The 26,106-nt window shown below is 42.2% G+C and overlaps 2 protein-coding genes and 1 long non-coding RNA gene across 6 annotated transcripts in view; 1 reads left to right on the top strand and 2 right to left on the bottom strand.

Annotated features, from left to right (window-relative positions):
• LOC110839552 (DNA-binding protein D-ETS-4) overlaps nt 1-12,247 on the bottom strand; it is a 40,986-nt gene extending 28,739 nt beyond the window's left edge. Inside the window, exon 1 of one of the 2 annotated variants that reach the window (XM_087340480.1) lies at nt 12,093-12,247. In XM_087340480.1, the coding sequence (XP_087196606.1) occupies nt 12,093-12,134 (42 nt within the window). In that variant the 5' untranslated portion in view covers nt 12,135-12,247. Of the gene's footprint in view, nt 1-8,383; nt 8,454-12,092 lie in introns of those variants that run through there. The other variant, XM_087340492.1, reaches the window with a different exon arrangement.
• Nucleotides 12,248-13,556: 1,309 nt separating this feature from the next.
• On the top strand, nt 13,557-25,749 carry LOC147874893 (uncharacterized). Its single transcript, XR_015532568.1, has 4 exons — nt 13,557-13,679; nt 22,123-22,171; nt 25,080-25,290; nt 25,420-25,749. It is a non-coding gene; the product is annotated as an uncharacterized LOC147874893 (long non-coding RNA).
• LOC110839557 (uncharacterized) overlaps nt 17,189-26,106 on the bottom strand; it is a 39,245-nt gene continuing 30,327 nt past the window's right edge. For all 3 annotated transcript variants that reach the window (XM_087340373.1, XM_087340377.1, XM_087340375.1), the window contains exons 23-29: nt 25,115-25,270; nt 23,710-23,879; nt 22,713-22,940; nt 19,996-20,080; nt 19,201-19,435; nt 17,915-17,989; nt 17,189-17,495 (exon numbers count right to left, since the gene is read on the bottom strand). In XM_087340373.1, coding sequence (XP_087196499.1) covers nt 17,422-17,495; nt 17,915-17,989; nt 19,201-19,435; nt 19,996-20,080; nt 22,713-22,940; nt 23,710-23,879; nt 25,115-25,270 — 1,023 coding nt within the window. In that variant the 3' untranslated portion in view covers nt 17,189-17,421. The remainder of the gene's footprint in view (nt 17,496-17,914; nt 17,990-19,200; nt 19,436-19,995; nt 20,081-22,712; nt 22,941-23,709; nt 23,880-25,114; nt 25,271-26,106) is intronic.

The following is a 26,106-nucleotide window of genomic DNA, read 5'->3' as shown; positions in this document are numbered from 1 at the left end:
TATGTTTGCTCGATATTGCTCGCCTGGTCCCGGTGCGCCTTCAAGATGTCCGGGCTTACATTCAACGAGAGATAAGTCGAGATTTCAGTTTCTCACGGAGGCGAATGAAAAATATGGTTACTTCTACGATGTTGCCACGTTGATAAAAGAGGCAACACGCGCCTCTGAAACGTCGGTAAACCTCTACCAGACCACTGTACGCGAGAGTTACGAAAGTCCCTGTGACGTAGGCTACCTGGAATTCAATTCCTCGCCTACTTTTCCCTTCGAGTGTTTTGAAGTATTACAAGTAAAGTCTACATAAAATCTGAAAAGGCACGACGTTTTTCGGTCTGCTAGTAGCGTCGCACGTACTTTCTTTACAACGGCGCAACATCCCAGAAGAAATTCATCGTTTCCAATTCGAATGCAATTGTTCCTTCATGAAACGTGATGCTTATTTTAGATTCCGTACCGAGTGCAGAATTCGTCTGAGAGGATGGTTATGAATTATTACTTCGAAGGTAGCGGTCGAATATTTCACGATTATAACCCACCAGTTGCATCGGGGATCCGAATAAAATCACCGACGACGTCTCTCGAGATGACCAACCCCGCGAAGTCCTCTTTGCAAGCGGGGAGACTCTCACCTGCTCTAGATATTCCGCGCCTTGTGTGGAGCCCTGAGGATCATTGCCACGTTCACAAACCCCAATCGACGTCGTGCACATCCCACTTTAGGGTTAGTTTTTAATATTATCGTCCCTTCCATCGCTCGATACCCCATGTTGTGTCTGCCAACCTTCCAGAATTCTTACTAAAATAAAATTGCTGGCATGCTTTTCTCGTCGCTCCGTCCATGCGCCCCATTCTCCTCGATTTACCCCTTCAAAGAATAAAATTCATGCAATTAGAACGTTTTCTCTTTTATCTGACAACCAAAAAAGAATCCGCGCGTCGAGCGATACGTCCACTGACCTACAAAAGGAAAGGCGAAGGGCGTTAAGAAAAGTGTGTGAAGAGCGAAAATTACGAAGCTCTTTTCCCAAAGAAGGGGAGACAGGGCGAAAGATCCGCGTAATATGAATCACGGCTGGTAATGCATTTAAAAGGCTCAAAGGAATGTTCGGTGAAGGGCGTACATCTCGTGACGTCAGATCGGAATGACTTTCATTGCGGACGGAGAAAGCGGAGAATGTGTTCCTGACGCTTCAGGCAGGCGACAAGTGAAAACTTCGGCCTCAGCCGACAAATACTCCATGCGAAAATTACACACGCCGTTTCATTAAAGCAGCGTCCAAAAATACCCAAGCTATACATGCTTATAACAGTGAAACTCAGTAGGAAGAAAACAGGTTTAATATCGATATCAGTAAATAATCTTTCGACCACTTAAAAACGATAGTTATAAAATAATTTTAGTTTGTGGGTGTCCGATAAGAGGGTGCAGAATGTTGACAGGATCGGTGTTATTCTCATGATATCGAAATCGCAGGCAAACGATCACGTGGGCAGCAACCGCATTTGGTCTTCTCGCGACCTCCAGCTTCTGATAACGGCCGAGAGGTGATTTCGGCGACGGTGGAACCGGGTAGCAGGCGCACTTCATCTGGGATACAGAAGACGACCGAAGAGTCACGCGACCCACAGTGAAATACTTAGAGATAGTTGCCATTCAACACACAGTTTAATTGGGTTATTAAACACTCAAATTCGCTGCGACTACGCAAGAGCCCAGGCGCATGTCACGTCATGTCGTAACCTGCTCGCGCCAGTCCGTCAGATGCCTTTCGGCTGCCGAAGTGCGAGGATGTCTTTTTCACAGGCGCAACGAGTGTTCACGCCGTCGGACACCGCCTGGATGCCCGTTCTTAGCTCGTGTCAGAAAGAGTTTAGCGTTCAGAAAAACCAAGAGGCAGGTTTCGACGTTCTCAAGGCGAAGGGTCCCAAGACGGCTGTCTTCTGGGTTGTAACGCCACATAGTCTGCTAGAAGTTCACCAACGTTTCAGAGATTCTTGCTGCCTCCACCATCAGGGTGATAAGTAGAGGCAGTACGCATCCCTGAAACGCACGCCATGACAGCCATCTTCATATGTGTCGCCATGAGAACCTGAAGTCTCACAAGACTTTAGTCGTCCTTGCCCAAAATTGAGTAAATATCAACATTATAAAAATTATGACTAATTTTCTGGTTTTCAGAACTACCATAATTCCGTGAATCCTTCGGAACACTTACCACAACCATTAATTCACGTACAGAGTTCTGCTTGACGCGAACGGCACTTAGCGGGAAACAAATGGCAATTTCCATGTTGGCCGCCAGTCAGAGCGAAAGTGCGCGCTGCTTACGTCATATCACGTCCTTAATTTCATTATCGCATTAGTTCATTCTTTGCTCACTCGGAGTATAAAGTCGTGGAACAGTCGTCAAATTTCTGACGCTCAACGCGTGGAAAATGACACAAAAACCTGCCCCATCTCTTCATGCCACTTGGCAAGTCTCGCGGTTCTACTTTACAGGAAACGCATCAGCTGCAGGTCGCATCCAGTGTCATCTGCTGGGAACAGTAACAGAAACCACCACGCGCATTGCCATCTACAGGCCAGAAAGAACTGAACTGAAACCTCCATGGCAACAGGGCAATATCGACATTACTGATGAATAATTGTCTGGCCCATGACGAGCTTCTGGAAAAAGAAGATTGGTAAGAAACGGAAGCATCTGAGGAATTTTCCGGCATCAAAACTGGGAAAATTCTGCCAGTCACTTTGATAAGGTTATGCAAGCGATACTTCAGCTCGTAACCCGCGGAACCTGGCATAGAAATGGGTTCCTGTCTACATTACTTCGATGTAAATCGCTCAAAATCTCCGAAAACATTATCCCGAAACGGAACATGTTCGCCGATATTTCAACCCAGGGCAATTTTCGGGTTTGTGACCTCAGCTCCTGCAATCCACTCGCCGAAACAACAAAAAAGTTCTTTGCGCCGTTCTTCTGACATAATTAGTTTTCGAGCTACATAAACAATCTTCATCGGGAATCAAACTCAGGACAGCTTTACGGGGGCATAGCCCTTTTACCTGCAATCTCCTTTTCCGGGCAAACAACTCTGCACTGGCGCCTTTTTTTCTAACGACCTTCCTGAGCTACAGAGCCGCCCTCACACGGAATCGAACTCAGTAAACTTTTACCGGAGTCTCGACCATGTCTCTCACTGGACACAAGGAAAAAGCATGCCAAGTTTGGTGCAAATCAATGTATCCAATATCGAGCTGTATGCGAAAAAACAAAAGAACAAAATACCCACAATTTCAACGTCATATAAAAGATCGCGATTGTTAAGCTTTCATGTTCTTCTTCAGGACCTGCGAAACTTAAAACCAGAGACTTGTCGAAATTCGCCCAGATAACAACACGAAACAAGCGAGCATTTCCCACGATTTGAGCCTTTTGGCGAATCTTAAGGGTAGAGGGTTTGAGGATACTTTATTGCGATGCCTCGAGAAAAACAGCTTAAAAATTAAATTCATACGAGACCAAAATGTGATTCCGTCTTCGCTGAGAGTGGCAAAAACTTCCATCAATCATCCTCACAGAGTATGTCCACTGCAGTATTCTGCTGTTTCCAGCAGACAATGCAAGGCGGTTTGTCATTGTCAACAAATTTCTGAAAATTCTCTGTATCGCTTATAACATTACGTCGAGTTTACACGTTTTTACGGAATGCACGAGAAGATCCATTAAATGGATTTGCGTGTATGCACGACACACAGATATCAACGTTTCAAATTTAAATAAAAACAAACGAACTATCATTCAAAACCAAGAAGTCTTTGACTTTCGAGTGTTAAATGGCGTCTTTGTTTCGACTGAACTACTTTCTTGCAAAGCCCCTGTCTTTTCACAGTTAGATTCTTGTCTCATTGAAACGCTGACAATCAGGCAGGCAACTGTTCAACCAAACGAGTCATGACGTCATCGGAGTCTGCCAACCGACGGCCACGGTGATTCCAAACACAATTGAATTATACTCCATCAAAGGTTTGACAGAGTCTCCTGGCCCGTCGTCAGAGTTACGACGACAAAAAACTCGTTTGCGCCCTTGAGACAATGTTTACGTCTCACAAGAAAAGCGCAGATTTCTAATAATACCTGCGCAGTAGATACTAATAATCTTCTAGCGAACAGCGGAGGTCACAGGGAAGAATTTCAGCGCACGCGCACAAGCTGAATTACATCAGCAGCCTTGCTGATGTATTTCTCATATGGACGCTGGTATTGGGCGCCAAACAACTAACTAATGTCTGTATTTTTCGTGGGTTGGACGACGATCGTGAACGGCGAGTACTTCAGCACTTCGAAGATATACTGCTGTCCCAGACTTTGCCCACAGAGGCTGAGAAAGCCCGAGGGCAGCTGCACCAAGCTGACGCAACCAGCAGTGCTGTCAACCTTGTCAGAGAATTTCTCAAAACTGGTATTGCAGCATTTTATTTAAATTTACCACACAGAAGCAATAAATTCCCACTTCTTCTTTACACGCATCTCAAATCTTAGAAAGTTTACCTGACAATTTTAGCGCATTCTAAAACTTATTAAAAGTATAAATGAGCTTAAATCTTTTCCGATAGTCAATATTCCAACGCCACGGTGGTCTAGCGGTTAGAACGCTGGCCTTGTAATCCTGGTGTCTCGGGTTCGATTCCCGGCGGTGCCAGAATTTATAAATTGTGTTGGGCAAGGCCGTGGTCTAGGCAACACGGAGGTTTCCTCCGGGGGCTTCCCCGGTTTCTCCGTGGCATCCCAACAATTACTCCATTCACACGCAGAAGAAGGCAATGGCAAACCACTTCTGGATCATCTGCCAAGAACGTATATGAACAGGTCCCAGTCCGAGAAGAGAAAAGGATGGAAGGATCCTGTTCATATGGACCTGTCGTCAGACAGAACACTAAATAAATAATAAAGTCAATATTCGTACCAACACCGAAAATAATACAAAAAACCTTTGTTCCGAGACCAGGTCCGACTGGCGTGGGGGCGCTTTATCACACCGTTGTGACTGTACGACAATCTGCTGCTTAGTCGGTGCCACCTGGGCTATAATCGTGAATCTCATGGGCACGAGCAATGGCGGAATGATAATCAGCCGGGGAAAACCGAACAACTCGGCAGTGGTGCCAATATCTTAAAAATGCAAAACAGGCACTTCCTCCTCTTAGACGGTGGGCGGCGGCGGCGGCGGCCGGGGGGCGGGGGGGGGGGGGGTAGCATGCTGTGATAACGACGTGGTACGGGTACCACTGAATTTGCGGGTTGAACGGCGCTCTAGGTATTCTGAACGCAAACCAGACTCGATTTTGAGACCGCTGTGCCGCAGGGCGTCCAATGTTTGGCGAAACAGAGCCATCGGAAATGACAAATCGCGTGGACCCTAAGCGCTATGTAACCACGGGGCAAGACGGGTGTATACGTGACGTGCATCTGACTATTCTTACCGCCGGAATCCAGGTCACACCACACGGTGCATGGTACCAGTGACGGACTGGCTCTTCGAGTAAGGCTGCGAAACTCACAGTGCAACACTGCGCTGGGAAATGGGGAAACAAATTAATATACAAAACAAGGAGTAATGCACGACACTGGAACAGATCATTAAAATAAAATCAGGAATATCTCTCACGGACTACGCAAGAAATGTCAAAGAATAGTGAAAAAAGCAAGAAACCACTAACAGCCATTAATTAACCATGTTGCAAATGAACCCTGAAGTCCTAAGATCTGGAAGTTCAACAGCGCAACCACAGCATTCACCCTTCAGATACAACTGTCCGTCCGTCCGTCCGTCCGTCCATTTTAGTTTCGGTATAGCAATCAGTCGCTTTACAAGAGGTCTTCAACACTAGATATTCTTTTGCCATTCGAGCTGCGTTCCCAGCCCATCGCAAGAACAAGTTCCGTGAACTGTGTACTATCAACGATGTAGTCGTCGATCAAACATCGATTTCAAAGAAAAGTCGTGTCGCTAATCGACTACGGTCGATGCAGTGCCTGACATCAAATTGCATGTCTGTCCTTTGATTCCGTGGTATTCATGAGCGTCGCTCAGTGCTATCGGCGAATCTCGGCGGGCTCTGCGGCGACAGACGTCACAAAGGCAGGTTTTAAGAAGAGGAAAACACAACACGGCTCGACAAGACCTGCCGTACCTTCAGGGTAGACAACGAGATTCTAAACTGGCGACACCAGAGTTCGGAAGAATGTGGCCATGACCTTTGCTGAGCTGCTGAGCGTTTTTATTGTATGTACTGTTTATTCAAAAGCGCTGCCAACAGCGAGTCGAATGATAGAATGATCATGAAAGAACTGGAAAGGGGATAATGGGAGTGGCCGTGGTCTAATTTAAGATTCTGCTGTCCCGGCATTTGCCTGCAGGAACAGGGTAAACCCTCCGAACCCTGGTCACGACAAGCAGTCATCATCGGACGGGGACTCCCACCCGGGACCTCCTGAGCACAAAAGACAATTCGAGGTTCGGAGCCCCTTCATCGCGAGTGGATTTCCCACAGCGCGCTACGTCGTGTTGCACGCTGACCCAATTCGCGAATGGAAAATTACAAAAGATGCTACGAGAGACAGCAGAATGATACGTTTACGAACTTACGCAACCAGCTCTTTGTTTCCTGAAGTCATGTTCGCTTTGCGAGCAACCTTGAGCGACCGGCTGTTCGCCGTTCGTATTATTCTGAAGGCTGCAACAGTCACTGCAGGATTGGAAAGGCCCTTCGTGGTGGGAGAAGGTGAGTGTGGCCAAGTCAAATGGAGGCCAAAAACTGGACCGAATTGCGCATGACGTCACCTCAGACCATACAATCGCCGACATTTTTAATTAGTGTACCTGGTCTCGGAGATCCATTGCTGGGACAGTGACGAGAAAGATCTTAGGCCGGAGAAATTCTCAAGCTGAAGACGAGGGGGGAGTCACTTGTAGGAAGGCGAAACAATGCTTCGCCGTCTGCCATGCAAAGAAAATTGGGCCTGATGTACACCTTCGTAGTAGGTGGTGACAACTTTTACAAGCAATATTTAAAACAAGTCAAAGAATCAGTGTTGATGATGAAACCACGGCGGCCTCCGGCATGGAGAACGATGACTCCCACACATCCGACGTCGTGCTTTTCGACAAGCGCCACCCTGGACTTTCACGTCTTCTTCGACAGAAATCCACGGCGTTCCTTCACCTAATGTCACCGCCTTCTAAGCTCAACCTGCACAAAGCATCCTCATCCGTACTCCTCCCTTGTCGTGAGTGTTCACACATGCAACAAGTTGCTTTGAAATTGAAAAGTAATACCTCTGGGATCCATGAACAGCTTTGCTGGCACTAAACTGACGCCGGGTTCGTTTCCTAAAATTCTGACCACCGCCGTTTACACTCGTCGTTGCCACGGTTACGGAAAACTAATTTTCCTTCCTGTTGGTTCAATAAATTTCGGATACTCTTCTGGTATATACATCCTGTTTATTTTGTGTAAAACTTTTTTAAAAACAAAATCTGACAACTGTAGGTTCATGTTTTCGTGAGGGCGTCTGTCGGAAGTCATGAGCGTTTCCTTGACAATGCGTGGTTGATGACGTGGACAAAATAAGGAAGAACACATTTCGCCCTTGCCCTGACATCCACGACTTATTTATTACTTTCACGACGTTCATTCCAAACAAAAGTTCCCAGACAAATAAAAATAAATCTCTTGCAGAAGTATTTCTGGAAGCAGCAGATCTTGCAATTTCCACTAAGTGGTTCAAGACTCTATCCCAGAACAAAGACGCAGTTATGAAAGCGACACAAGAGACCTTCTGAAAAAAAATACGTAGAACAATGAACTCTTGACAAGCTCGACGTGAAAGGGGCGTCACACAAGTTCGTGGGTCTGTGCTCAACGAATGGTGTTCCATAAAGAACGTCATTTTTGGAAAAACAGTGACATGTGCCCTTTTCATTCCCACGCACTCAGTTCATCTGTAAAAACACACTTCCGGTTGCATACGCATCCAACTTGACACGTTTTGTCCACTGTCAAAAAAAAAAAAGGGACGTGGGAACGCACGGTTTGTCAAGTTCCAGTCAAAATAATTCCGATATCGGAGCCCGCCCGAATCCGAGATCACGAAAACAAACGCAAACACGTTTCATGACAAAAAAAATTCTCACTATTTGTTTCCAGCTCGTTAATTTCCTCTTTCGGTAAACTTTCTTTCATTACGGTCCTCAGAGACACGTTTAAACTATTTCCGATAATTTCCGTAGATTCATTTTTCAATCGACAACTTTTCTTTCGTTTAACAGCGTCGGGCCTTACTCGCCAAACCGTGGTTTAAGCCCATAAAACCATTATTACCTCTGGTTGACGTTCTAATTTCCTTCCACATTTAACGTCGCACCAGTAACTTTAACACTGAATCTTATCAGCAAAGAAACTGTGTAAGTAATTGCTGACATAATTCTCTAATGACAGAAGAATCGTGGGTCAAGGTCACGATTATCATTCCGATTTCCACAGCGCAGCAATGCCCTTCTGACCTCCAGTACTTCCACTAGGTCAGCTTGCATAACGCCAATCTTCTTGCAACCGCGTTCAGTTAACCCTGACGGTCAGATTCTCCTCGCTGCTGTTTTAAGTGAACCTGAGGAAGGGTTACGACTTTCTTAGCCCCGTTGAACCCCAAACCCAGCCTCCGTCATCCGCTCGTCGCCTTCTCAAACATATAAAAATTCTACTGCTCACAGAACCAATCACCAGACAGAAACTGCACTCCACGCAGTCGTGAATAAATTTCTTACAAAAACTAAATTAACGTTATAAAACACAGAAAATGCTTATCGTTTTGTGGTAATGTCTGCGATGAAGTGGCTAAACAATGATAAAAGCTGCGGTCATGGTGATTACGAAGATAGGAAAGACCAGACTAGAAAGTTCTTCAGTGTAAATAAGTTATTTCCTTGGACAAAGTTAACCACTTCATCCTTGTGCGTACAAATGTACCAAAATGTACTAAAATTATCAATAAAGCCTGTGGCACACAAGTCAGGTAAACCTAGGGGCCGGACAGCTGGCTAGCAGTCAGCGTGAACCCTGAAGGTCCTGCGACCGACCACGTCGACACAAGTTTGATCGGTCTCCAGATGGTTCCCAGGTTCGTGACGGAAATCGATATTTTCCACCTGACACAAAAGTTACTTCATCGTTTTGAAAGTATTTTGGATATTTTATTATTTTGGCGCGGTCTTGTTTGGTTACTTCAGCTTCACTCAATTTAACTGCGGACGGACATGGTTTTTCCAGCGAATCATTATTATTCTAGACAGAAAGCACGCGTGGGATGTTGGTACGAATTTGCCCGATCTGTTTTTTTCTAACGTGGATGACAAAGATGGCGGCAAGGACTGGATTAAAATATTATTAACATTCCACGCTCCTGATACAGACAGCGGGTGTGGTAAAGTAGCTTTCTCTCGCGTGATTTGGTCACGTGATGGGGCGCTCTGGGCAGAGATCAGCAGCTGCTGCAAGCGGCGAATTGCGGCCCTGGGTTTACCCGCCGACTACAATTACGAAACTCCTTCGAAACTGCGTGTAAGTCGAAGGCGCCGTGGTCCAGTGTTAGTACGATTGCTTTGTAATCGAGAGGCCCCGGAGACGGCTATCAAACTGAGGTTTCCCGTGGTTTTTCTCCGTCCCCTGGGATACTCGTTTCAATCAGGCGACGACCGCCTTCATCCGCATGGTTTCCAATTCGTTGTTCAGAAAAACAACCAAAAACATGCGTCGTTAAACAACTCACAAATTGCGACACATCAGTTGACTTTTTCGTTTCAAAACGACGATAGTGAAATGAAGAAGAGGTCACGTGCTATCAAAAGACAACTACAGCACAAAAATTGCACCCCTCATCCGAAAAGAAACATTAATTAATTAATTAATGTCTACGAATCCTGTACGCAGGTTCAGGAGAGAAAAGCAACCGACAGCATTTTCATCCGCATTATTGCAGCATAATCTGTGCAGAATTGGCGAAACAAGACAGGATTTCTTTTCGTCATTGTCATTTTGATGTAAGGGTCCTGTTGGAGGAACCGGACCGTTCAATCGCGAAAAAGCACGCACGCATTACGTCCTTCAAGATGCGTCTACACTGAAGGCCGTCTGGGTGATCTTCCATGTGTTGGATTATTAAAGCCCCTTCATGTCAGATCCAAGTACAAATGAGAAGTGACATGCGACCAATGCGCGCGTATGTGGACACACGCTGACAGTGGAAGCGCTCTCCCTGTTGTCTCTTCACTGAAATCATTTGCAAAAACAAACGCAGATTCGTCAGAGAACTTTAGTCTGTTCCGCTGGCGATACAAAAGGCTCTCAGCAAATTCCAGGCGGAGTAATTTGTGTTGGCGTACACAGCTTTTACTACAGCGCGTCGAGCTCTGAGATCAGCTTCCCGCAGTCCGGAAATAACCTACGTTTCGGTGCAAGAACGCTGTTACCAGGCCCAAGTCCCCTTGCGTGACCTTCGGCTGCTAACTCAGCGTCCTCAGGTGGACTGCACTGGAGCGTCAGAACCTCGTTCCTCGCGGTCTTTCAACTTGTCCATACGTCTGATATTCTGTCAGAAATGTACTTTACGTGAGCGTGGGTCGCCATGCCGCCCAACTCTTCAACAAGGGCGATGGACGACTCGCTGGCCAACAGAACTATCGCGGCGACGCATCGTGATGAGAATGGTGAGAGAATTGCCCACAGTTCAGTCCCGGGTACAGGAACAAAAGAGCGATTTGCAGCGAAGTTGCTGTCCAATTGTCATGTTGCTAGGCCAAAAGAGTCCACGCCGAGACGAATGAAGTAGTCAAGTGCTTGATGCTCAGAGACTCCACACACAAACTTTTTAAAATAATGCTGAATCATTTTCAACTGCATGATTCTGTGCATACAAAAATTGCCTAGTAAAAATATATATATCCCGCTCCCACTACTCGAAACTAAGCACAAGTTTCGCAGTCTAACTTCGTCCCACGTCTCCAGAAAGTCAGTAATACTAATTAATGTTTCCCTAAAAAAAAAAGGCTGATAAGTTGCTTTCAGCTTGGTACGCATCGGCCATACATAACTGTAACTAATGAATGGTACAAAAATGTCACATGCGGACAGATACAAGGAAATTCCGAATGGCATGACTTATGACGCCAGTTGTACGCTTGCATCACTTCCGGTGTTGGACTTGGGCCATTTTAAAGGTGATCTTTCTTTCAAACAGTGGACAACCCACCCCCTCAATACAAATCCTCTCCTCTTTTAATGATACGATCAAGTTCACGCGATGCGTCCCTGTCTTTACGAAGTTTTATTCGAAAGTTTGCAGCCCCTAAGCCAGGGTACGGCAGTGTAGTAGCTGCACAGGATTCCATGTACTGCTTTGACAGATCGACAGAGGCATTAATTACACATATAACACCTTCTCGCCCAAGACCAGAATAATAAATACACAGTCGTAGTTTACACTACTAGACTGAGAAACGGACATTTAAGGCTCTAACTGCCTGCGACAAGCGAATTCTGTATAAACATAATGGTGTCCAATACAGACAAAATTCAACATGGCGTCAGGAACTTCCAGTGACCTTCTTTCCAAATAACACATCAACAAACTTCATTTCTACCAAACTGTACACAGAATTTTATCCCACGACGTTACGTAACACAAAACAATTATTACACGCTGATACTACAGGAGCCATTTTGAATTACCATCTTGTTAACAGTCTGAAATGTGTGTTCTGTCTTCCTTGCACGTTCAAATGTTGTTTGGTCTTTTTTTGTGGGTGTGTTTAGTAGTTTTCCAACGAATTAAACAATGACATTTAGACAAGTTTTCTGTTCATATATACTTCCTACTTCAACACTTGGACCTCTCGAATATATGAAAGGGAGGAACCCTACATTTGCAAATCGAATCCTGCCAAATGACATTTCATGCAGTGACAAAGTTTCATGAGCGTCGGGTAACTTAACTAAGGAGTCACATGAATGTAATCCACTAAATTGCAAAACTTACGGTTTCAATGTCGCAGCTTCTTCCGTAAATCATGGAACACATTGCTGTGAGTAAGGCGCTCTCACCGACACATTCGCAAACAAAACACCGCAACACCACCTACTCCGCTCGCGACTTTCTAACAACTGACAGTCGCAAGGCTATATAGGTGATTCGTGCTACGACCTGGAAACGGGCAACCTCTCAGTGTTGCCACACAAACAAGAAGAAAGTCGCTTGTTAGGGAACTGTGCGCGAGCTTAACAATACGTTTTCTTCTATTCCTCACACAACTCAAGACGTTTCTTCCTACTTCCTGTCTTGCAATTCGAGTATCTTCTGCACAAAAACATTTTCCTAAAAGTAACGTGTAGCCGTCTTGGTGCGGTAGCTTTGAAGGCCAAACCTGACTCAATCTTGACAGATGTGGCAGCAATGTATGACGTAACAATATGTCATTCTGTGCAGGCCGACATTTTTGGCGTGTTCACAACGGTAAGTTGCAAAAATGGGCCCATTAACGTCCCCATGTCCGTCCTTTTGACCACGTGTACGAATTAGTGGGCCGCTGAACGGATTTTCATGGCATTTCACACTGGCCAGTTTTACTCAAATTTGTTTGTCAACAGTCTTTCGACTGGTTTGACGTGGTCCTCCATTTTCGCCTATCATTCGCCAATCTCTTCATTTCCACATATTTTTCGCAGCCCACATCCTCAAAAATCTGCGTCACATATTCCAATCTTTGTCTCCCCTTACAATTCTTCCCGTCTACTTTTCCTTCCATTACCAACTTAACCAATCCTGGGTGCCTCAGAATGTGTCCCGCCATCCTACCTCTTCTTCTCGTAAGATTTTTCACATATTCTGTTCGAATTTATTGAACCGACATTTCTTGAAGTTTCGATTGAAATGAAACAACACGGACAATAGATGAAGACCTTCGTGAGTTTTTGTTCGCGTCAGGGGCGTAAATCGCTCCATATTTATGAGAGCAAACACAACAGAAAAATTAAAACACGATTAATCCCAGTACACATTTTCAGTAGTGTGACGCTTTACAAGAAACTTAAGAACAATATTTCTTGTGAAAGAAAATGTTGAAGATTGAACAAAAGGTCACTGATAAAATTAAACAAGACAATATTTTAAAAAAAAATTCAAAATATATTCTATACCAAGAGAAAATGAACATTTGATCTCCTTTTCCCTCCTTACCACAGCGACTTGAACACTGTGGAACTGATATGGCTGGTAGCAGACTTACGTTTAACGACGACATGAAAACAGCGGAGGGTAAATTCGTATCTGTAAGCAAAGAGTATCAGAGGAATGGATAGCCAGACGCATGCGCGTGAAGAAAAATACCTACAACTGAAACAGGTGACCGATTAAATGTCCGAAAAGTTTGTACCTAACCAAGAAACAGTGTGATAACAGCCTGCCGTGACACCGAGTGAGCCAACGATGTGTTCATGAGGCGAGCAAGGCGCAAACAGGTTTACTGTGCATCTTTACGTGGCAGGAGGTTTATCGAACTGTAAAATTGTGTTTATTTACGCTTCACAATTAAAAGAAGGAATGTGCAGACTCATCACGCTGTTATACGTGCATATTTCGGCATTTATTTTCGTAAACGTTGAAACTGGCGTAATCATAACGTGTCTTGGACTTTTATGTTTTATGAACCAGTGGTAGCGTTATCAGGGTCTGCTTGTCCACTGATTAACGAGGTCCAAGTTTCCACAAGTCAAAAACATGAAATTTGGTTCCAACCTTGGATTAATAACTTATATTTGTTTAAATCTTGTCAGTCTAATCACAATAAAATTCCTATTAAATATTAAAATATTACCATAATTAACATTTAAATATTTAAAATATATTAAATGATATTCTCTATCGAAATGTTCGATTTACATTAGAACATCAAAAAAGTGATGTTCTAATGTAAATCGAACATTTCGATAGAGAATATCATTTAATATATTTTAAATATTTAAATGTTAATTATGGTAATATTTTAATATTTAATAGGAATTTTATTGTGATTAGACTGACAAGATTTAAACAAATACGTATTTATCACAATATGACGCAACTTTATCATCTCAGAAATAACTTATTTTGTAACAGCAAACAACACTAACTTCGACACCTTCATGCTCTTTCAATTATTTTCTTAGTCCACTGAGCCCGAATTAAGACGTTTTCTAGGGTCGGGGCCCTTGTCGTACGAAAATACATGATTTCGGCGTTTCGCCTCTCCAATCTGTAAAGGATGTTCGTATTAGGCAAAACATCAGCTAAAAAAAGCTTCCTGCAAGTACCTTTACACTCACAATGGACGTCGTAAGGCCATTCAAGGTTCCCTTTCAAAGAGGACACGAGTAACGGTGATGTGTTTCTTCAGATGTGTTTTGGTCATCGTCATCTCCCCTTCTTCTGAGGAAACTCTTTGCAAGTCTCGGTGCAATTCGTTTAACCACCATCGATAATTCGTCCAGCATGACGTAATAAATCTCAATATGAAACCTTTTGCTTCCAGAGTTGTAGCCAAGAAAAACATTCATTTCCGTCTGGAAATTCCTTTCTTCGACATTTTCGTTCTGGTAAACTTGAGCTCCATTACGGACGGACGAAGTTCTCAAAGACAAAACACAAACTTTCAACGCTTTGACAAGTTTCAGAGCCTGAGAAAACGAAAGTTTTGGGCTCCGTAGTGATTTGTCTGTTATACTTTTCAGAATCTTGCTCCAAATTAAATGCATGGAGACAGCTCTGTCTTTCTAATTTCCTCCACGAGAGGTCCAACATCACGTTTTCTGTTAGACAGTTCTCAAGATCCACTGGTCATTGTGTCGTCCTACGCTTGGAGCGCACGTTTATGATTCGGAGGAAGACTCACTAACTTCGCCGACGAGTCGAGCCGAGACTTCGAGGTGGAACAAATGTTTCTTGTCGTGTCCCAATATTTTACAACACAAATTGTTGCTGTTGATACGTGGTGCAAGATCAATGTAACAAGACTTCTTTCCGGTCTGGATCCCACACATAACCTTCTAAGAGAGTTTTATTTTGAACATTGTCCTAATGTTGTAGGAAATTTGTATACATTTGAACCTTTCAGAAATGCCCTTCATGTAAGGGATAACCCTAAACCACGAGGTCTTTTCCCCTATTCTGGATGACAGCTTCCCCTAGAACTGAGAAACGTGTCTTTGGACTGCGTTGGGAAACCACTGAGCTGAAGATCACATCTCAGGTTGTAAATTCAATTGTTCCGGTCTTGTTGCTCTTGGCATATGGCCCTACACCTACAGATGAGGACACATCCAGTTCTCAAAAACGCTGTTTTGTAACATGAGACAATGGGCAAGGTCCAAAATCCGAACAATCCAGAGGGATACCCTTGTCACTACAGCTGACCCTTCCAGCAACATATTGTCTACAGAATCTGTGTTTTACTTATGTCAACTGCAGAAAAAGAATTTCAGGATCAAATTATAAACACTGAAACTGGTACAAGACGTGTGTGGACAGAGTATTCCACACGAAGAGGATCAGATGAGGATGGGAGCTGTTTGCATCAAAAACAACTGGAGGAAGAAGATTTCAGTCTTCTGGGTTGTTGCGCTGTGTAGTCTGGTCGATGTTAACCAACGTTTCAGAGGTCATACTGCCTCCGTCATCAGGGTGATGTTCATCGCCCTGATGAAACGTTGGTTAACATCGACCAGACTACACAGCGCAACAACCCAGAAGACAGAAATCTTCATACTCATCGCCCTGATGACGGAGGCAGTATAACCTCTGAAACGTTGGTTATCATCGACCAGACTACACAGCGCAACAACCCAAAAGACAGAAATTTTCATACTCATCGCCCTGATGATGGAGGCAGTATGACCTCTGAAACGTCAGGTAAACTTCTACCAGACTACACAGCGTAACAACCCAGAAGACAGAAATCTTCATACTCATTGCCCTGATGACGGAGGCAGTATGACCTCTGAAACGTTGGTTATCATCGACCAGACTACACAGCGCAACAACCCAAAAGACAGAAATTTTCATACTCATCGCCCTGATGATGGAGGCAGTATGACCTCTGAAACGTTGGTTATCATCGACCAGACTACACAGCGCAACAACCCAGAAGACAGAAATTTTCATACCCATCGCCCTGATGATGGAGGCAGTATGACCTCTGAAACGTTGGTTAACATCGACCAGACTACTAGGCACAACAACCCAGAAGACAGAAATCTTCATACTCATCGCCCTGACGATGGAGGCAGTATGACCTCTGAAACGTTGGTTAACATCGACCAGACTACACAGCGCAACAACCCAGAAGACAGAAATCTTCATACTCATCGCCCTGAAGACGGAGGCAGTATGACCTCTGAAACGTTGGTAAACATCTACCAGACTACACAGCGCAACAACCCAGAAGACAGAAATCTTCATACTCATCGCCCTGATGACGGAGGCAGTATGACCTCTGAAACGTTGGTTAACATCGACCAGACTACACAGCGCAACAACTCGGTAGACAGAAATCTTCATACTCACCGCTGTGAAAACCTCAAATCTTACACAGCTGGAGGAAGACTCAGGTCATGTATCTCGGTGGAAAATCAATAACATGGAAGAAACTGCAAGGTGGTTTCTCACATTTTATCAGGATCCAGCTCCAGTCAATATGCAAATCAAAATAATGTACAGATACTTCCAAGCACATAAATAAAATGGGCATTGCTAGGAGCTGTGCAGAGCAACCGTGACTACGGAGCACCATGACGACTGTGGTATTTAACAGTACATGAGTTTCTGGGCCTGATAATATTTTACAGCCTTCTTCTCAAAACATGATCAGTTGCAGGCCACGGACTGGACCGACAGATTTATATATACCTTTTTGTCTGTCGGTGTGAAGCACGATTTCTTATATTTAATGACGAGCGCAGGTCTGGGGGCACCTGCGGACACGGTGCTGAGAAAAATATTTGGTCACGAGAGGGATGAAGTGACAGGAGACTGGAGAAAACTATGTAACGAGGAGTGTAATCATTTATACTATTCACCAGATGTTATTAGGATCATTAACTCAATAAGGATACCCGCATTTTAATTTTTAAGTAATACACGCCATGACCTTGAAACTATTTAAATTTCCAGAGAACAAAGAGAGGCCAATAAGTCAGAGACGAAGGTACTCCGTTAACCTTTCAAAGTGTCCTTACGTCATGTTTCAAATTAAATACAAGTTACAGTAGTTGAATGCCTGTATTATATATTACCAAGTATGAAAGTTACCATAACACCCGCTGCGCCCACACTGACGTCACTCCGAAGCAGTCGCAGTTTGCTCAATCTTCTCCACTGTTCCCATGGCCCCCACCAAAAGAACCGTGTCCCCTAAAACAACACACGTGCATCATTCTTTGCCTCGATAATTTGCAAAGACATTCGAATTAATTTGCATGAGAATGAAGTCATACAATAGCGATGAACAAATTATTATGTACATACAATGAATGCATAATAGTGAGGTCATGTCTGTCAGATATTAATTAAATTTCGTATTGGTAAGTCTAAACTAAACCTTGTCATGTGACATTAATTTTGGTCGGTTGCATCCCTTATTTGACGCTCAAATTCAAATTGAATTTATAGTTTCCTCAAAATGATTCTACATACTATGGAAACAGTACTTACATATTATTAATATAATGCAGCGTATCAAATGTAACGTATGCTGACGGAGACAAAGTGTGACTTAACTATGAAAAATATAAATTTCACCAAAACAGGATGAAGCAGCAGCACATACAGACCTGTTGAGAACGTCCTCGTTGCATCCTGACAACCCACGATGCATGGAAGGCCATACTCACGGGCCACCACAGCACCTGCCACAGACGAAGTCTCAGATAACGAAAGAGTTGGCTTGTCACTGAGGGTGGTGACATGTGAACACAAGAGGCCTCAGTGCCACTCGGTCCACCGCAAATGTCCAAATAACCAAGGATTAAGGCTCTCTTAATGTCGCCTAAATTCACGGACAGTTTGCTGATACCCTCAAAGACACTCTAGCTCAATGAATTTTGGGAGAAGATGAGAAATGGATATAACTTCCTGGTCAGAAGACCTGGACCAAAGAGAATATGCATGAGAGTAATCATAAATGCATCTTAAAGAAATACAGTTTGATCCTGAGTTTAGGTTCAGCTGGCGCAGGTGATGGACTCATGTGAACATGGTAATTAACGTTCAGATTACAAAAAAGGAGAATTTCTCGACTAGCCCAGTGATTATTAGCTTCTTACGAAGGCCTTTGCTGCATAGGGGTAGTTAATTATTAAAAAATCTGCTACATTAATTCAACTCTGAAATGGCGTTTCTAAAAAAAAAAGTTTTGAATATCACACACGTTTTGTGAAAATCTATTGCACATGGCTCAATGAAACTGTCAGATAACAAAATGGATATCATAAAAAGCTAAAAACATGTCACATTGAAGTCTGCTTGGAAGAGTGGAATGTGGCGGAATTATAACAAGAACAAAATTATTAAGTGTTCAATATAAAATTCTTGGGACAAGAGAGAGACATCAGAGCCACAAAGTCCAGTGTCATCAGAAGGATTCATAAACCTAATCTCAAATTCTGAAACCAAGGTAACTGTACTATAATTTAATGTGGACTTCAGTCAACATTTGTTCTGAAGTTAATTAATAATATAGTATATCCAGGAAAGAACAACTGCATTTTAAAAACTTAATTATAGAAACCAGTGCAACCTACAAAAGGGAATTTTTTTCACCATATGAAAGAGAAATTCTATAAGTTTTATTTATTCTACATGTTATACCCAGCGCACGCAGATGCATTTATGCACCATAAGAAATTGAGCATGTTAGTCTAGAAGAAAAGATATTTGGTTTGAATCCTGGCTGAATTTTCATGTTTTCTCCTCAATCATGAAAACATCAGTACAATGCCTTCGGACAGTACAAAACTGCTGCCACTCTCACAGTTCGTAATCACTTGACATGACATAAATTGAGCACATGAAAATGACACGAGAAGAAGACAAATAATGGAAAACTTGGCATATTCACCATGCGAGATGATACCACCAAGCTCAGTGACAACTCCACCAAGAAGAGGAAAATATGGGCTCCAGCCGACGTCAGTGCTATGCGTGATGAGGATATCGCCGTGCTTCAATTCTCCAATCTTCTCCAGGCTCGTCACTACACACGCTCGCCCCATTACCGTACCAGAGCACACGGATGTTCCCTGCAGGCGAACTCCCAAAGTCCCAGGTCTTGCTGATGTCGTCGAGGATTCAGACTGTAATACGCACGACCCTTAGAAAAACAGCTTTAAAGCAACAGTAATTTTTAGGATCCAAATCTAAAATTATAATATTCTTTGTAACATCAAAGACAAATTATTTTGTACAATTGTAAGGATGTACATAAATCATAAAGAAATCGATAAACATCTGTATCAAACTCAGGAAACTCACATTTCCTTCATTAACTCACTAGATTCTCAACACGGGATGTGTTTAGTCTGTAGCAGTTCCTGTGACAATTTTTTTTATAGAATCTACGAATGGAATTGGATGTTTGCCTGTGGCATGCGGAACGAAAATGTATAATAAACTGGAACTGGAAATTGTAACTTACTGCAGTTTATTGCCCATACAACAGAGGACATGAATAAAAGTTAGTATTAATCTGCAAGCTAAGGCTGACACTGACAGTACACGTTGCAGGACTGAAATAAGCCTCACGCAAACTGAGAGTTCTCACAGACTTGTATGGAGAGGAAATCTTGGTGATACAGAATGCGCTAATGTGCGCTGTAACTTCGGCAAATATGTTTTCACTGCCTCTCATACTCACAGACAGAGGAGCAGGCAATCCCCTGATTATCTGCGGAAACACAAGCTGCTTCCACTCGTGCTGCAATTTCCTGCGCCGCAATGCCCTGCAAGCAAATGGGTTTTCTTACTACACAATTATTTTATTGTTCTGAGTATTATTTTGCAGTGTACTATATTTCGAAGTAGAAAGTCTTTTGGTAGTTAATAGATTTGTACGAGTGAAGAAGCCATCTTGAATTGAGGCTTTTGAACACTGCTGATTTCACAAGTCCATCACTACTTGATACAATGCAAGAGCAGCCTATGTCTCACAATGCTAAACATTCATATGGGATGAGTGGGTGTGAGAACTAGTGAGTTTCCGTAGCACACAGTAGATAATTACAGCAGAAATGTGTGAAATACATCTACTGAGAATGCTGCTGGCCATGTACATCACAAACACAGACACACTGGAGTATTCTGTTAATTAAGAAGTAGGATTATTGTTGTCTGGACACTACTTAGATCAAAATTAGAAACCTTAGTTTAGATTTATCTTGGCATGAGAATGAAACTTGTGAGGCAGTCTGTCTTGGAAAGATATCTGTTCGCTGTAGAATTCTGCATGAGTAACAAAGATTTCTGTCTTCTGGGTTGTTGCGCTGTGTAGTCTGGTCGATGTTTACCAACGTTTCAGAGGTCATACTGCCTCCGTCATCAGGGCTATGAGTATGAAGATTTATGTCTTCTGGGTTGTTGTGCTGTGTAGTCTGGTCGATGTTTACCAACGTTTCAGAGGTCATACTGCCTCCGTCATCAGGGCTATGAGTATGAAGATTTCTGTCTTCTGGGTTGTTGCGCTGTGTAGTCTGGTCGATGTTTACCAACGTTTCAGAGGTTATACTGCCTCCGTCATCAGGGCTATGAGTATGAAGATTTCTGTCTTCTGGGTTGTTGCGCTGTGTAGTCTGGTCGATGTTTACCAACGTTTCAGAGGTCATACTGCCTCCGTCATCATGGCGATGAGTATGAAGCTTTCTGTCTTCTGGGTTGTTGCGCTGTGTAGTCTGGTAGATGTTTACAAACGTTTCGGAAGTCATGCTGCCTCCGTCATCAGGGAAACAACCCAGAAGACAGAAATCTTCATACTCACAGCTGTGAAAACCTCAGATCTTACATGAGTAACTATCGCCCTGATGACGGAGGCAGTATGACCTCTGAAACGTTGGTAAACATCGACCAGACTACACAGCGCAACAACTCGGAAGACAGAAATCTTCTTACTCAAATGAGTAACTTCGTTATTTTTGTTGTGTATGCCTTGTAGGACAGTGATAGTAAAACAAATTAGTGTAGCAGATATTGGAATTGCATAATCACTCCTCAGGGTGGATAAATCGTGGACTGTGAGTGCTACGTGGTCAGACAACGCAGTAAGTTTCAGATGGGGAAAGCCCTACTAGAAAAGATGTTAATGCTACAGGTCTGATCTTACTGGGGAGAATTTTGTGATGGTGGAGTCTATAAGAGACTCCTAAAGAGATTGTAACAAGACTTTCATTCCCTGAGACTGTGGTGGTTACCAGACAGTGGGACTCAGGGAAGAAGCTTGGCTCTGCAGTGCCTAGTGTGGGAGCATCGGTACGTCCCTTTGCCAGGACAAATTTTCTTGTAGTCACCAAAATCTAGGTGGAGCCAAAGCTATAGTCACTACAATTCTGTATCATTTTTATGCACTGTATGTTGCTCTGAGTGTACAGTTTTTGTCATAAATATTTCATCGTAAATATTTAGGAATGAAATTTTAAGGAACGTGTCTCAAACTAAGAGAAGTGAATAAGGCACAGAAAGCAGAACACCACAAAATGACAAACTTCGTGATTTATAGACTTCCTGTAGTATTATTAATGTTGTTACAAAGAACATACTAGCGACACGCTTGTTATACTGATTTGTTGTCTGAATACAGCTAATAATAATATTGTTATTTAATTCAGTCACATCATGATGCTCCCGTATAATCTAATTTGACTTATTAAAATGTGTTTGAATGAAGAATATAGTAAAGACTTTATAGGTAAACATTTTTCTGCTGAATTTCCTATTCAGTATCTTCTGAAACAAGGAGATGCTTTATCACCGTTGCTTTTCAACTTTGTTTTAGGATGTGGCATGAGGAAGATCCAAGAAAACAGAGGGTTTGGAAATAAATGGTAAGCATTAGTTTATGATCTATGTTGATGATTTACATCTAGTGGGCTAAAACATAAGTACTGTATCATGAAGAAAAATACAGAAGCTCTATTAGATGCCACAATGGAAATCAGTAAAGCAGTAATACAGAGAAAGGAAATTTTATGTGCCATGCCTCATTACCAGACTACAGGACAAATTGTTATATATAAGGAGTTAATAAATCCTTCGAAAACTTAATAAATTAAAAATACGTAGTAACAGTGGTAACAAATAAAAATTGTACTCATGAAGAAGTCAGAAGTGGACTAAATTTGGGTATGTGAATCTCAGATGGCAGCCTTGGTATTAAAAGCAATGGACATTCAGATTCTCATTAATTGGTTACTTAATTTTTGTATGACCGTATGTAAAATGCAAAAGTACTGCAACATTAAAGACATATGATGAGATAATGATCATGAAGCAATAATGCCCTAATTGAATGTACTGTCTTGCATTCCTCTGTGTACCTCCTAATATAAGAGACTTAGAGTTTGAGGCACGAGGAGGTGGACTTACTTGGTTATAAGAACAGGGTCCCTTGTTTGCAAGAGCGCTCCCAGCTCGTAGTGAGTGAAGAAGAACACGAGGTCAGCATCCGGTAAGCGTCCCTCTTTCACCATGAGTTGTGCCAAGTTCCGGTAAGCCAATCTTAGTTGGTGGTTTACAAAGATACAGCAGTCTTTATTTGCTTCTCGCTGCAGCACAAAGTTGCGGCACAGCGGTACCAGCCAACCCAAAATAAATCTGTGAAGGTCAAACTCAATTGCATTGACAATGATACATCACCACCACTTCAACATGTGGCAGTTCTCATGTAAAAACTTTATTTTATATTTCATCACATTCTTAACATAATGAATACTGCAATCACTGTAAAATATTTGTTACTTTCTGAACAACTTTCCTTCATCATAAATAAAACATATTTCAATATTTGTCTTCCATTCCGATAACAGAACATTACATTTCCAATCAGATACAATGAAGGGAAATTGGGAGGTGATGACAAGGTGGTTCTAGTGACCACACAGGAAAGGATTTGCAGTGATTAAGTGGATGGGAGTGGCAGCTGTTCAATGATAGTGGAACTGTTAAGTTGGTACTTTGGAGTTTAAATAGATGTTTCTTCATAACATCAAAATGAAACTGGTAACGAATGTCAGGATTTTTGTAAATCCCTGGCAAAACAACAGCACATGAGATAATTTAGTTGGCCAAGTCACTGTCATGCAGAATGTACATTCTTCCAATTAATTTACTCACACAACAGAAAAACTGACAGGAACAATTACATAAGAACTGTTCAATGTTTCTCTCGAAATGCTTCCCAAGTTTTGGTACATGAGATATAAAAGTAGTAATTTTTAATACATTTTGGGATGCGGATTTAATGTTAGGTAGCAAGAGCACTTTTTTCTGAGATAAGCGTAGTTTTGCCACTGTCTACCGGCTACTCTGTCTGCCCACAGACAAGAACCTATGATCCCCACTGAAGTACGAGAGTTGTGCTTACCTAGTGCCACGTTTCTTCACTGACTTGAGCTGCAACAGTAATTCTTTATCTGTGAATTGTTTCTTAGCTGCTTTCTGAAACCTGTCTGTAGCCGACTTCTGCAGCATTGTTTGAAGAACCTTCATAAGGGCCTCAGGGTTCATACTCCAGGTCTCTGTCATCAATTCAAACTACAAGCAAATGAAGTAAGAACCTGAGAACTTAACACACAAAAACAGTGGTGTGTCTTTTATAAGGGTGGATCATAAAATTCTGTGACTGTGGCTTTTATTTGTGCAAAGAGAACATAACATCACCCACGAGACGCTTGTAGCATTAGGAAATAAAGGAATATGGTCAGTGTTTCCAAATTATTTCATGCAGAGTTAAACACACATGAAAATGTTCTTCAGATTTTCATGCAGATTTTAAAATTTAACAGATCATAAAAACTTCATTATATTCTCACGAGAAACTCTTCCAATAAAAATCATTGGAATATAAAGTTGTTGTTTCAAAGCTAGTCTGAAATATGAAAAGAGGAGAGCTGCAGGTGCTTATGAAGTAAATTAATGACAAACGGAAGTGTTGAAGAGTTTCATAAAGAATAAAAATGCAGGAAAATTTTAGACACACTCTAGAAATGGGAAATGCCTAAGAAGAAAAATATGTGTCTATTTGAAAGTTGCTACATGAAACGTGGACATGGACCGAGGAAGAAAATGACAGAGTAGCAGCAGCAGAGATGAGATTCGTAACGATTATAGGATTATTGAGGGGGGGGGGGGGGGGGGGGGGGCAGGAGGGAATTTAAAGAGAAGCATCTGGAAATGTAAATTAGCAGTAACAGAATAAGATTGTCTGGACAGACTTTAAAATTGAATGAAGGAAAAATTACAAGGATGATTTGAACACGAAAGAATGATAAAAATATCAAACAAAGAGACCAAAATCAAGATGGAAACAATAGGTCACACAAAAGGAAGGAAGAACATGTGAAAAAACTGAAGAGGCTTGGCTGTCAGATGACCCACATAAAGTGGAAGAATCTTAGGTAGAAAAAGATTAACATTGTGCACAAGAAGGAATGTAATATGTTTACAAAAATAATGTTCTAGCAAATATGTCACTGTCATAAATTAACAAATGCAAGTTTTAGTTTACAATTTAAATATTTTATTACTCCTGAAAAACGTCATGTATGGAAAGAAGAAGTGTTTCAGATTTTGAAAAGTTAAAGGATTATATTTAAATGTCTTTCAAATCTACTACCCCAAGAGAATAAAAAGAATTACTTACAATTAAATCAAGTAACTGAATAAATCCCACAAAAGAATCACTGTCTGGATATTAGGGAAACAGATATATTTAATCCTGATTTACTTTTGAAGAATCCAAAAGAACTTGGATAAAGTTTGGAGCTTACTTCCTTGATGCAGCGATGACCATGTTTCTTCAGAAAGTTGTGAAGCTTGGTGGCCACACTGGGGCAATTCTCCTCTAACCAGCAGGCAGCCTCAGACGGAACAACTCTGCAGAATTCAGGCGCTATGCCGGCTGCACTGATCGACGATGCCAGATCCTGATCACAGAAAGCGAAACGTAAGGCAACGACTAATCATAGTTCAGAAAGTAGAGGAGAGGAGACGACACTATCATTTTTGAAGTGTGGCCAAATTGTATTACATAAAACTATTAATTATTTTTGTATTTAAATACATTGTGTTCAAGGTTCAACAGTCATTTTGCATGTTATACAAAGCAAATAAATCACAGGCAGGGCTGCAGCTGAGCCAGGGTGGTCCAGGTCAACCATCAATGTCATTACATTGTCAGGACACCAACCTGACACTTCTAACGGCATGCCAGATGGCCCAGGAACTTATTTTTAAGAGATTGTAGAGACCAGCATAGTTACATTTGTCACTCTATGAAGAGCATAATTTTAGTCTAGTTTCATTATATGGGAATTTAAAGACACTCTATGTTGTCAAAAAACAGTATTTCTGAAACAACCATCCCTAAGACATTGCAACGGTAAATGGTATCAGATAAACAATACACGCATTTATACTTAATTTCATTCCCACTTCAAGGAATGGGTCATTGACCCATTCTGGGACAGTTGCTCATGGCAAGTTGTCCTTATTAGTCTCTTAAGTGTGCATATGTGAGTAGTGAGTGACAAGCCCACTGCCTCTACACAATTTCTACTCAGTCCTGATTTGTCTGCTAGAGCCATCTAGTAGAGAATCAGGACAAACATGGGTGAGAAATGGCAGCTGAATTTTGCTTACGGAACATCTTGTATCATGCTCGTAAGGTTCTTTTGCATGCCATAAATCTATGAAGTCAGATAACATAGAAGACTAATGAAAAAGATTGGGGAAAATTTCAACTCAATTTATGATATTAAAC

This window comes from Zootermopsis nevadensis, unplaced genomic scaffold (genome assembly GCF_977971745.1).
Source record: "Zootermopsis nevadensis isolate Lab colony 2312 unplaced genomic scaffold, Znev_1.0 Znev_ptg000003l, whole genome shotgun sequence".
Classification (NCBI taxonomy): Eukaryota; Metazoa; Arthropoda; class Insecta; order Blattodea; family Termopsidae; genus Zootermopsis; species Zootermopsis nevadensis.
Note: the sequence above shows the minus strand (reverse complement) of the source record. Positions and strands in the feature narration are given on the sequence as shown.